The 13,585-nt window shown below is 42.7% G+C and overlaps 1 protein-coding gene and 2 long non-coding RNA genes across 3 annotated transcripts; 2 read left to right on the top strand and 1 right to left on the bottom strand.

Moving 5' to 3' along the window:
* The first annotated feature begins 765 nt into the window (after positions 1–765).
* LOC133393944 (uncharacterized) lies at positions 766–2,233 on the top strand. Its single transcript, XR_009766517.1, has 2 exons — positions 766–1,276; positions 1,785–2,233. It is a non-coding gene; the product is annotated as an uncharacterized LOC133393944 (long non-coding RNA).
* A 151-nt stretch (positions 2,234–2,384) lies between these two features.
* On the bottom strand, positions 2,385–4,772 carry LOC133393943 (uncharacterized). Its single transcript, XR_009766516.1, has 2 exons — positions 4,434–4,772; positions 2,385–4,313 (listed from the first exon to the last, which is right to left on the bottom strand). It is a non-coding gene; the product is annotated as an uncharacterized LOC133393943 (long non-coding RNA).
* An 81-nt stretch (positions 4,773–4,853) lies between these two features.
* Positions 4,854–13,543, top strand: LOC1272542 (mucin-2). The gene is made up of 2 exons (XM_061661220.1): positions 4,854–6,263; positions 11,474–13,543. The coding sequence occupies exons 1-2, from the start codon at positions 6,033–6,035 to the stop codon at positions 13,373–13,375; spliced, it is 2,133 nt and encodes a 710-aa protein (XP_061517204.1). The 5' UTR covers positions 4,854–6,032; the 3' UTR covers positions 13,376–13,543.
* Positions 13,544–13,585: the final 42 nt, after the last annotated feature.

The raw sequence follows: 13,585 nt of genomic DNA, 5'->3' as shown, positions 1-13,585 counted from the left end.
CAACCATCCCACCCCACCTGTACCTGTGGGGAAGGTCACTTATGGTTCCTCCCGCTGGTTCGTTTAATGTTGCTCTTTGTTGTTTTGGGTAGGTTTGTTTTGTTATTTCCGTCCTCCGTTCCGACCCCCTTCTCAGTAAAGCTCCATCCCCCACAGGCGAATGAAGATACAAATCAGCAAAAAAAAAAACTGGAATGAAAGTAGTTGATGGTGGTTTGGCATAACTCTTTCTCTCTCTCTCTCTCTCTCTCTCTCTCTCTCTCTCTCTCTCTCTCTCTCTCTATCTCTCTCAAACATCGTGATTCATCAAGCCCAGGCAAGAAACCTCGAAATGCATGTTATTTGGTCCGGATCAATATATTTTTGACCACTCCATGGGGTGTGTTGTTTCATCACGTTCACCAAGATAAAAGCCGTCGCCATCAAACTGGTCAGCACGCGACAAGAAACCCAATCAGTGTCCCTCGTTTCGTTCGCGTGAGTCATATGCGGTGCGATGGTCATTATAACTGGACAGTGGGGAGTTTTGTTTTAAAATTCATTGTGCTAAACGACCGTTTGGTGCTTAATGAGCAGTTTAGCAGATATGCCATTCATCTGTCTTGATCAAATTTCCACAAACACGAACTATCATACAGAGTTGGAGTACCTCCAAGAACTCTATACATTCCCAATCATATCACTCATATCAGTCGAGGACAATGAGTTTCTTTTTCATTTGTAGGCGGGCTAGGTGGCAAAAAATGCACTAAAACAGCCCTCTCTCTCGCATGACGTCTCGATCGATCAAAGCGCTTAATCCTGCGGGTGGGGTGTTTAATCAGAACTGCACACGATGAGCGCATTTGGGTGAATGCATTCTCTTATCGGGCTTGCAAGATTGTACATATGCAATAAACTTCTTAACCATCTTCTGGTTTACCCAGCTGCATGAGAAGCGATAAGCTCGTTCCCACTTTGAACCATCATGAAATACACGAGGTAGACTTCTTGTAGGACAAACACGCAATTTAATCGCCTCGCTGAGGGTTAAGGCCTTTGTCGGGCGGTCGTTTCGAGACGTGAAGGAAGTAAAGGAATAGGAAATATATTGTGCGGTACTACCGTTGCGTGGATTACCTTGATGCTTTACGCAATTGCAATTAAGAGATGCACGACGTTAGTCTATCAAGTGCTCAAGTGCTATTAAACGTAGGGTACGGTGGGGCAAAAGTGCTCGTTTGACTCAATGAGATAGTTGGTTGTTATGAGAAAAAGCGAAAAAAATAAGATAATGGTAAGTAGTATTGGTAGTATTAATATTATTTTTAGTAGTAACAGTAGTACTTATAGTAGTTAATAAAGAATATTTAGTCTCTTTAGATAACCAATAAAAAAAATTCATTTAATTCAATTTGATTATGATCATGAAAATCTATGAATCTTGTTTTAATTTGATTAGTTTAATTTAATTCATTTTATTTAATTCATGTGCTATTTTCACAGTCTGCCTAGTTTAATTTAAGCATAATTGTAATGAAAGTAATTCAAGAACGTGACGAAGAAAAAAACAATTATATAAAAGAAAACATTGAGAGTAAAAAAATCTACTAAACTTTGAAAACAGAAATTAAATATAAAGAAGTCAATAAAAAGATAAGGAAGACGGACAAAATGTAATAGTACGAGAGCAAAAAGAACTTATGGAGGAGTTGAAGTTAAAGAGATCATGATAGTAGTTAAACCATCTGAAATAGGACAGAAAAGGATCATTATAACAATACAATGTATTCATAATCATATAGGAGACCGGCGACGAAGGCCGCGGGATGGTACATATAGACAAATAGCGGCGAGCAAATCGGAAACATCAATAGAGGAAACAAGTAACCCGCCGATGAAACATGCTTGGCTTACATGACGTCGATGGCTTAGTGACGGCAAATTAAACTACTGCAATCGCGATTCATAGGGAGGTAGTTGTGTAGAGCGAAATTACGTCGATATGCAACCCTGGTTAAATGTCTTGGAATATTTTCTAATCTAGTGCATCCCTCAATACTAGAGGGACTGAAATAATGCTAGCATATTCCAAAATTTGACGAACAACATTGGACGAGCCGCAGAGAGTTCTTAAGCAGGAAAGATCTCTAAAATCAGACGAAAATCAGTGCTTTTACATATTTTTTACATATTTAAAACGTACTCGCAAATGACTGTCAAAATTCAATAAACTTTTCCATTGTTTACCTCACATGTGGTAGCCTCTTTTTATAACAAAAAAAAGTTTCGAAAGAAAAGCTTTTAGAACAACAAAGGAAAGCAGCTCCACAAACTAGGTAGATTCTATTCCATTATTTTAATCAGTATTTCTCATAATTTGAATAAATAAGAAGACAGGGATGTTCTCAGTGACAACTTGCTAATCAAGATTTTATTCTTAACTAGTTACATACTTACAGGGTTTTCCAACGTTTTTTGGTTGATTTTCGAAAAAAAGCTTGCTTCCCATATTTTTACAGGATTTTTCGGGCGTTTACCAGAAGTTTTTGATTCTACTGTATTGATGTCCAATCGGACGATACCAATACGTGAGATCGAACTTAATATCCCATAAACGATGAATAAATTGTGAGATAACCCATAAAAAATTATGGGAATCAATCAGTAAATCGTGGGTAACCCTGTAATAAAAGTTATATGAATTTTGAATGGAATTGGTAAGTCAAACGGCATTTTACAGCGCTTACCTCGTCAGGAAAATGAAGTGGAGTTATCTGTGAAATGGAGTCAACGACAGATACATTTCGGAATTATTCCTTTAATATTATAGGCCCTTTACTCATAGATCACCGATTTACGTTCACGTTTTACCACGAGCACTAATTGTAACTCGAAACAATATAATTTATTTTGAATAAGGTTTATGTTATGCTCAATCATTCTTCTTGTATTATTATTTATGAAGTTTTTTTTAAAACCCGTCTTTTGTTCAGTTACATTTTCATCACTGAGTTGTACTCGTAGCGTAGTAGATGGATTTATTTTAATTTGGTGGGAATTCAATAGTTGCACACTGTTTTGCTGGAATTTTATTTAAACCTTTAATAATTGAGCCACATTTCAGTCACGTTTGTAATACAAACCCGGTGTTAAAAAACGTGTTGAAATCTATTGGCTTTAGGATAAATTCCTATGTTTGTTTGTACAGTCTGTTCCCGAGTTACGCGGTTTCTGCGTTCTCGACGAATCCGCGTAACTGCCATATCCGCGTAAGTCGAATTTAACGTTTTCTGACTAAAATGCTATTGAATACTCGGAGTTTTTTATTCAATTTAGTACTTTTATACATTTTATCAATTATTTGATATAATTCGTGCAGAAACTTCTAATATTTCTGGCTATTAAGCGGTTTAAATTTTTTAGCAAAAATGCATTTAATACCGAACTTTAAGCAAATTAGACTGATTTGACATGTGATCTGTCAAATTTAGAAAACCGCGGATCTCCGAATCCGCGTAAGTCGAGAACCGCGTAACTCGGGAACAGACTGTATAGCATAAGCACAGGGAAATCAATAGTTACCACAATCGGCACAAGGTCAATAGTTACCAAACAATCTAAGTTTAATGAATGAGTTCTGACCACAGATTTTGTCAATTTTCAAATAATTTTGCCGGCGAATAAAAACGACTTTTTTTAAACGAACATTCAAATTTGAATATTTAATAATTATATAATTAAAAAATATTTTTATTAAAATTCTATAATTCAAAACGAACGAAGTAAAAAGAGAAATTTAACTTGCTCTCAAATAGTTTTCAATCGGTGATGGTGCGCACTTTTGCTCCTTCTTACCATACAGCTAGAGTTGAGGCTCCAGCGTTACTGCGCTTACATTATCTTTCCAACGTTAAATGTAGCAATTTTTCTTTACTTATATATTCATAAGAACATTTTCCTTTAAAATGTCATATTCATAAGCACGTTCCCGATGCACAACCGGTCTCAGCCTAAAAGAATCTTTACAAAAATAACTCCAGCCACCACTACCACGATCATGGATCCCTGCGATCACGATCACTTGAATGATTAATAGCCTTTGACTCATGTGCGACGCTTGCTGGAGGGGTAGTGTGTGTTTTTTTGCCCCCTATCCCTGTCCCGACGTTCCTGTGTAATATATTCATCACCGGCCCTGGCCACATGCACGCTGCGGTCAGATTGCATGCAAAAAGCGGGTGGTGGGACCCATCCATATTGCACAAACACTATCGTAACGCTATCAATGTCACAGTCGATCGGGGTAAATTGACGAATGAAGTCCTCGCTGACTGTGTAGCAAAATAAAACATAAATTGAATTTAAATTGATAAGTTAATTGATAGATTTTATGGAATTCCCTGTCGTGGGGTAGATCGATAACTCGTTCGATGATGGGAATGAGTCTTTACCATAGCATTTTGCCACGATTTGGAGTTCTTGCAGGTTTTGATTTTTACAGAACACAGTATGCCGTCATATCTCAGAACTTGTTACCACGATCGTTTTGTTTTGATGGGAAGAATTTAACTAACCATCACTTAAAAACACAGTCCTCTTCCACTCTTTCGCACAGTTTCACGGTCAACTCACACACTCTCCCAACCCGATGGGGGGATTTTTTTTATGTTGACTGATGTTAAATTCAAAACAGATGATGAATCACCGACCTCCTCTTCGACGGAGCGGTTTCAAGTGAGGAGGAAATATGAGTCGACAGCGAACCCTTCCGGGGGTGCCACTGGATTGGCGGTGCTGCTGTTTGTTTGTCTGCCACATCAGAGACAGAGAGAGGCAAGGGAGCAAGCTTTAAACTATACGACCATTAGAGATTTTGCGCCGTCGACCCGCCGACTGAACAGGTTACTGCGGCGCGAGTCGACGGTACAGAGACGATTCAGCAGCCAGCGTGTCAGGTCGAAAAGTGGTGCTGCGAACGCGCACGTGTTGTTTGTGCTTGTGAAAGGAAAGCTGTGCTGAGCCGGTTGTGTTGTGCCGGTTTATATTGTGGACGTACCAAAACGATTTAACGATCTTTTTTTCTTTGCTGTTGTTGCTGTCTGGTATGATTGCTTTAGTTTTCGGGTGGATCGAGATCGAGCTTTAAGTTTATTTAACGGCCCAGGTTTTTTTTCGGGGGGAACCTGCTGCTTTCGCTAATTTGTGTAACAAATGCTGTGTGCCACGGGTTGGTGGGAATTTCGTTTCTCCTTTGCCGGCGCGCATTTTCTCGCCCAGCTAACCCCCTCACTATCGGTGAGCCAGGTGATAGTAGGTGGAGCATTTTAACCGATCTGCAAGACTGGCCAGAGACTGTGTACGAAAACACAACAAGACATGGAATGTTAAGCATGCTGCCCCGTGCACAGCCACTAGAAATTGTAAGCAGATAAAACAACATCACTGCGGTGCAAAAACAAGGGCGAAGAGAACTAAACAGTGTGATAAACATACGCAGCGGACAGCCATAAAGCAAAGCTCCTCACCCTCTTTTCTCCGTCGTTCGAACTGCTTCGAAATCGAAAATCGGAACCCACCCACCCCTTACGCTGATAAGATAAGGGCGCTTATCTTAACGCGAATCCAATCTGCAAAGGGGAAAGAGTGCTAGTGTTAGTGGCTGTATGTAGTAGTAGAGGTAGTACCAGTTGTCATCGATTTCAGCGCTGGAAAGTACACGCACCACATCGGGGCAGTGGCGCGTTTAGTATCCAGACAGTGGCGGGACGGGTTAGTCGTCTCACGTCAAAGGTACCTTTGCTGTGCTGTGCGCGCTCGCACTTCAACCCGATATTGAACAGTCTGGGGGAAGGGTGTTAAGATATCTGGTGCCCTTGGAAAGGGGCTAATAGAGGGTGTGTTTGTGTGTGACGTGGACATTCCTGTGAGACTTCCGCGTGAGAGGGTTAAGACCTTAGTGCAGTGCAGTAAGGTTCAAGTGCTGTGTGGCATAGGTGATCGTAATTTTGAAGTGATCTTGCAGACTGTCATAGTTAAAGTGTGGTGCGACCATGACTCCACCACCGCCGCCACCTCCACCAACACCGGGAGCTACGGTGCCGATCGCTCCACCAGTTGCACCCAACTTCACCGCATCCGTACCGGGGCCGCCGAAAGGTACACCGGTCGGCAATGGTGGCGATCATACCGATCAGCTGATGGCTGCCATTCGTAACGGGATCAATCTGAAGCCGGCCAAAACAAACGATCGCAGTACGGCCGCATTCATCAAGCAAGCTAACGTAAGTTTAGGGCACTGTAGTAACTAGAGTGGAAAGCTTAAAGGGTAGATCACTTATGATTCACATTCCCTAACACTGCTGCTTTAATCATCGAACTGCTCAATAGAGGGCGCACACGAGGTACGTGACACTCTCGAACCGGTGCAAACGGTTATCATCTCGTGCACGTTGTTCAGCTTAACTTCATATCCCTTCACACTTTGGGTCGTGGAATCGCTTTATTTTTTCTTCTCTCGATCACGTTTAATCGAGAGCTAGTTTCTGTTTGCACGTGTACGCTTTCGTTGGGAGGGAAATGGAAAGATTGTTTTCATACTTTTAACAACAACTTTGGGCTCCATCAAAGGGGGAAGAGCGATAAAACGATAATAAATAAATACAGCCCAGGGTTGTTTTGGAAGGTGTAAATTTGCAGCGCCCAACCAAACCTACCAATTCAATGTTTGAGGAGATTTCCTTTTTGGGGCTTAATTTTTGGCGGCCTGTTTTTATGACTTTTGTTTCACTTTGGCAAAAAACTTTAGCTTTACCACGTCCGATTTCTCGTTGGATGGCAAATTCCCCTTCGCTTTGTGTATTTGTGTGTGTGTGTGCGCGTTTGTTGTTTGAACAGTCGCGGATACGCTTACAATTTTTATTGCAACGATGCGCTTTCGTGATAAAATGCTAATAATCTTCCGACCGGACCTGAGAAAATCCTCTTCCACAATCCCTTACGGGGTGAGGCTTCTTTTTTATTCTTTTTTCATTATCATTCGGCGCGGGCTGACGTCAACCGACTCGGATGCTCATCGCTTTGGTGGTGAGGTTAACTGGTTAGGGTGGACCGGAGCTGACGGAGGCTTTGTTTTGGAGCAACTTCCATGTGTACACAAGCAACCCCGGGGCAGGTTCGTCACTGTTGTCTTTAGAATGCATTATTAAGTGGGTTCTGGTTGATGTAGACTGAAAGTGTGTGTGTGTTTGTGTTTGTGCGCATGTATCGCGTCCCCCGGGCCAAGGATTGTCAATTCTCAACGCATGAACGCTAGAGGATCTCTCATGAAGATATTGCGTTCTATAACTTCAAGGTACTGAAGTCAATCCGTAGACCTCCTGTACCAGATATTTTTTTTTATTCGTTATAATAATATTAATAATGCATTTATATCTTATCTGGAAGATATTTGCCTATGGACGATAGCACTTAATGTCACTTATCCTGATCGATTGTACTAAAAAATACTTCTATTCAGCACTGTCCAGAGTGTTTGAGATGATTAAGGCATATCTAATCAAAGTCTCTATAATCTTAATGATGATGTATTTATCATATGTCCTGAGCCAAACGGTTCAATCGAGGAATCTTCTCCAACTCAATTACAGATAAACCGTAGAACTTTACTTCCGACTTTACAAATAGTTTTACATGAAAGTTCTTCTCATTGATCCACATATACATAGAGGACATACATTATGTAGACGTTGTTCAAAGCCTCTTCATCAAATATGTTTAATTATTATTCTAGACATGCTTATTGGGAACTTAATCTTGCTCGTAGTAACAAAAACTGTACAATATGTATTGCAATAAACTTGTTTATTCCATCAATTTTTCGCGGAACACGTCTGTTTACACTACGGAGCACAAGTGGTCCGTGAACCATAGGGTGAAGGTAACTGCTCTAAAGGATACGTAGAGTATGTAAGATCTAGAGCCATTTATACTTTAGGATTTCTACCGCTAGTGATCAGTCCGAACATGTAAGTGCAAATTGGACAAAGGATAAGAAAATTCTTCTCAAAGAGAATGAACAATTATGTAACGTATCTTTCTAAAGCATCTAAGACAGTAAGTTTGTACACAGCAGACAATTCCTGGCTTTAAAAAAAAACTTAAACAAAATAGTTAAGAATACGTTGGATCATCAGGCATATGAGGAGGATAAAGGACAGCCATGAACCGAGCTACACCGAGAATGGTTGCCAACCTGGCCATGTTAGCACGACGTCCTCAACCGTGAGCGACTCCTGTACCAAGGGAAGAAGAAGTAGAAACGTAACGGCACATACACCTCGGTCTTATGATTTTACGACGGTCAAATTCCTTTACCTTGCTTGGTGTGGGGGCGCTGTATTTTGCTCTTATTATTGTTTGAGGAATTCCGTCTTATCGTGCGCTGGCGGCTTGTTTTAAAAGCACCAACCCGATAAGGAGAGTTGCGCACGGGGCAAATTATAGATCGCTACCATTCACACAAGGTTGAACCTCCCATTAAATACTACTCTGCTGCGGTGATCTGTGAAGATGATGTCTGTTTGCAAAACATAACCAAGTATTCCCCCTTCCAGGCCTCAATTAGCTGCTCGCAATAGTTCCAGCGAATCTCTCGCAACGTGTGATGTCGTGAGATTAAAGTCACTTAGTACCCTGAGACACGACAATAGGTTTAGATTGGTCTAGATTAGCAAGCTGTTAGCATTACAGGTGTTGAAGTGGATCCAATGTGGAGGCGCGAAAATGAAAGTTTCCCACTTGAAACTGTGAACCGAGTTCCCATCCGCTCCGACGGTGGTGGACCATCCCGCCGTCGCGAAACCGACGCTTGCAACAATGCACCGAACCGTGGGGCTACCGTGGGAAAACAAAACGGGCACCGGGGCATGGGGATGGGCGTGGTGGGCATGGGAATCTAGCGTCGCTACTGCTTGCATTACATGCAAAATGTAACATTGTGTTGGGGCCAACAACGATGCACGCAACGCCGGCGTCCGGCGGGGTAGGAATTGCACGTGCAAAACAAAGAAAGCAATGGTCCGATTTAAGGCGGTTTCCGGAAGCGGTGGCGTTGAATGGGCAGAGGTCCGCCTCCGAAGGCCAGCTCATGCAACTCGATTGCATCTGCTTTCCTGGCTGTTGTCGTGAATGAAGAGCTTTCGTACGGTGGGGCTGCCTTTTGTTTTGCGATGGCCATCTCTGGCCTGGGTTTCTAATCTGCCGCTGGGTCACAATCGATGGTAATGGAATCGTTTCGTTACCTTTGTCTACGGGATTGAGATGCTGTAAGCTGCTGGTACCTTAAGAGGACAATGATCATTTGTGTCTGAGAGGTAATGGAGCAGCTTTTATAATGCGGAAGATTTCTTCGAGTCATGAATAATATTAATATTATAGATTTAATGATTTTACAATGAAACGTACTTTGCGGTTATTGTTACCTTGTACATTTTTATTGCTACGTTTATTACCCGGTGTCAGAAGCCTCCAGTGGTGTAATGGTATATGCATACAAAATCCCACAAAGCTGGATACGGTTCGATTCCCATTTGGACCGTGCTCTCATACACAGAACGTACAAGTGCGTGGCCATAAAAACTTTACATAGAGCTTCAAACCCATTAAGGTTTGTTGTATCGACCATCGACCTGGGAAAGACCCACAACGCGACAGACGAAAAAGGGGCGTCCAAAGGCTTATGTGTGTGTTATGTGTGTCGTGTCCAACCTTCCTTCCCCCAAATTGGCTCCGAAAATGCATGATTTTTTTTGCAATAATGATCGATTAATCGCAAATTTCGGACACAATCAGCGCGCAAATATATAGCTTAACACCGACAAATCCTACCCAGCAGTAGTAACTGCGGCACCGCAATGACGCACGCCAACTTACGCAAGGGTGTGTGTGTATGTGTATTTATGTGTGCAGTTGTTGAGAGTGGGGTAGCCGACAAATCATCTTCAATTAGTAACGGCCAGAAATCGAACATTGTCACCTTGTAGATAAAGCCGATCGAAATGGACTGATAAAATGCCATTCAGCACACCGCCACACACATATCTAAGTGTGCCCAGCGGTACAGCACAAGCCAAATGTAGAGGAGTGTAAAAGCAGAGCAAAAGCTCTGGCGATGGCTGTTCAAAGTACGGCTTGGGTTTCTGCAACTGTTTCTCAATGAAATAAATGGTTTCAAGTTGGTTGGTAAGTGGGTAAAAGTGAATCATCCTCATACCGTGTTGATTGTTCTTTTAAGTCTCGCTAACCGACGGGCTTGTTCGACTTGTGTTGTATCGTTCATTACGCCAGTGCAGTTGTGGCGCATTCGTTTGCACAGCTTGACTAATTTAGTACACATGCCGCTGGCGGGTATTGATGACAAATGGTGCGTTCTATGTGATGGCCTAGAACGTGTTATTTCGGTGTGAATGTGTTTTACAATTCTAACGAGCAGAGGAAATAGCGTAGCATGAAGTCACCAATGCTTCAATGAAATCAGCTGTTTCAAGCCATTCTGAGAATGGTTGAAATTTTGAAGAAAATATTCAAAGTGTTTGGAAGTATGCATTTCATTTTGAATGAATGGTAAGACTGAATTAAATCATGTTGGTATTAACTGATAAAATGGCGAATATACGATGAATTAATAAACAAGTGAAGGAATGGAACGGGTGTAGGATGAATTCCTAAGTGGATCACGGTGCGTGCTAAAATAAGAATAGAAAGCCCGTAGGCTGTCATGACAGCTTAAATCGTAAGCCATAGCACAAGTAGCAGTATTTAGAAGCCACTTCAAATACATCAATCATCCTCGCAAGTGTATAAAATGTACACAAATTCCTGTGGACATTGATAAATTAAAGCAAATTATGGCCCTAAGCGACCACTCCTGCTAAAGTGTGTAGTGGGAGAGCGTGAGAGAATTTTTTTTTATTCAGGAGGGACGGTTTTGCCGTATTGCTTATGCATGAGAGAAGTTAAAGGAACATAAAATTAAATAATCGTAAGAGCCCGTTCTGTCTAGTTATTGCTAGATTTGGATGGGATCATTACTATTTTAGAATAAGGATATATTTAGGAACAATTCAAATTTGGGATCAAGAGAGTATCGTGATGTGTTCCTAGACTGTAGTAGGTTCGAACTCAATTCCTGGACCTCGAACCTCGTAGAGAAAAATAGCTTCATGATCAGTGATCGTGATGATGGCAAACTTTGCGACCGAAAGAGCCAGGTGAAGAGCCAAATAGCTAAACCAAGCAAAGAGCCGCATGCGGCTCGCAAGCCGTACTTTGCCGATCGCTGGTCTACAAGATCAGTGCTAGATCAATTCGCCTGTGAGATGTCTGGCTTGCAGTTTATCATATCTCCAATGCGTTACGCAGCCCTAATAATTATAAAAATAATTTGAAAAATAAAGCAACAATTCATTTACACATTGTTTTTTCACTATTTTAGGGTGTACTTGATGATAATGACGAACCTGCGCCATCCGTTCTGTACGACAAATCTACCTCCATAGACGAGATGAAGGATGCGCTGCAGGCCGAGCTACGCAACACACTTAAGCGTAAGATCAAAAAGCAAGATCTCGAGGAAGGCGACTGTCGGAAGAATGAGGAAATTGAACGATCGATCGAACTTACGCGCAATGAGGTACAGCTGAAACTGAACGGTCCATCTCCAACGCCCGATATGCCCAAGGTTGACAATCCATTGAAAACGATCGTTGATCTCGTCGACAAGGAGCGTGGCATTGCTCCGGTGAAGCAACCGAGCCCAGTACTGGGTGTACAGAAGAAAGCTGTCTCAGTACCATCTACACCGACAGTACAGCCAGTTGTCAACGGAACTTCCACACTGCGGAAAGTGTCGGCAACGCAACTCCCGAATCACAATGGAACAACGACTGTTATTCAAATTCAAAATGCACCGTCACGGAACGTTGCTACAGCGGCAGTTTCCACGCCAGTCACAAAACCAGCGATCACGTCGATGAATGGTACCTCCGTTAAACCAGTCAATGGTGAGGTAAAAGAGCAACAAAGTCCAACACCAGTTCCGGTCTGTAAAGTGATCTCAAACGGGTCTTCTACTGCGGCTAGTCCACAAGGTTCTCTCTTAACAGCCAGCGTAACGTCTAAAGCTGGTGCTAGTCAAACGGATTCGCCGATAAAGGTAACTCCTGGACGTATTAATGTGGCCCCGTCTAGTCCTGCAAAGCTGGCAAATGGAAGTATTCCGACGGGTAGTTCTGTGTCGAACGGAATTGCATTCAAAATTAACAGCTTCCAACCGAAATCACCTCCAACAAGCTCTACAAATCAAGATCCTGCTAAGATAACGAACGGAAATTCCTACTCAAACACGCTTCCAAGGGCAAATGGAGTATCGGCTTCGAAGGCCACTCCCAAAACATCGACCGGAGCCATTCCGACTACGTACACTAGCACCGTAAAAGTGTCCATCGGAAGTTTTGGAGATAGTTTGCGTGGAGCCAGCGGTAATCCAAATGCGGGACTACGAAACGGCAATCCTACCAAGTCCTACGAACCACTTACCATCGATACGACATCGAACGGGGGAGCAAGCACCGCCAATTCGTCGCCAACCACTCCGAAAGAACTGCTGTCGCCACAGGTACGAAGTGGTGCCGCTTCGATACGGCCGTCACAGATTCGAACCCTTACCAAGGCGGGCAGTGTCGTCAGTCACACGGACATCCTGGAGACGGCCAAACCGGTCAACAAGCTGCCTGTAACGTTGGTCGAACCGGCCCCCGTACTGACTGCTGCTGCTGCCGTATCACCCCCACCGAAGGTGCCCATCGCCAACAACACGGCGCCTCTTCCTTCACCATCACCCGCCAAAGTGGAGCGTACTCCGTTGTTTGAGAAGGCTAACAAAGAGCCACCGAAAAGTTCATTGAATCGGTGGGCTGACAGTAGTAGTAGTAGTGGCAATAGTTCAGTTTCCGGCGGTACAGCACGCAAACTGTTGCTCACACACGGACGACCCAACTTTACGATCAAACGATCCAACTCACGGCAAGGGTTCGATGTGGATGTGGCAGATTCGAAAACCGATTCCGCTAAGCCGGTCTTTCGCATTCTAACAGACTTGGAGAAGATGGAACAGCAGGCAGATGAGGGTAACCAAACCGTAGTGACCGGTCCATCGCAACAAGCGTACGTTTCCTTTGCGAAGGATCTTGCGAACGCGCCAAACAACCATCCGGATGTAGTAGTGGTAACGAAAACCAGCTCGAGTACGGCCCCGACCGATCCGTTCCTAGCGAACCTGAAGGACATTAAGATTGACATTAGCGAGATGAAGATAGTGAATGCGAAAAATTCGTAGATTATTGAAGACATTTTTAGAGACAATTGACAACCCTGGGACTTGTAGGTTAGACATAGGACGGAAAAAGAAGAATTTTTCAATAGCGTTGTTAAGGTAAACTGTACACAATGTTTCGTCTAATGTTATTACATATAAAATAAATAAATATTCCAAATCGTAAACATACACCAAGCCCTACTAAATGCGATGGAATCTACTCAGTTTTTG

Source organism: Anopheles gambiae, chromosome 3 (genome assembly GCF_943734735.2).
Source record: "Anopheles gambiae chromosome 3, idAnoGambNW_F1_1, whole genome shotgun sequence".
Taxonomy (NCBI): Eukaryota; Metazoa; Arthropoda; class Insecta; order Diptera; family Culicidae; genus Anopheles; species Anopheles gambiae.
The sequence above is the reverse complement of the archived record's forward strand: the minus strand, read 5'-3'. Positions and strand labels throughout refer to the sequence as shown.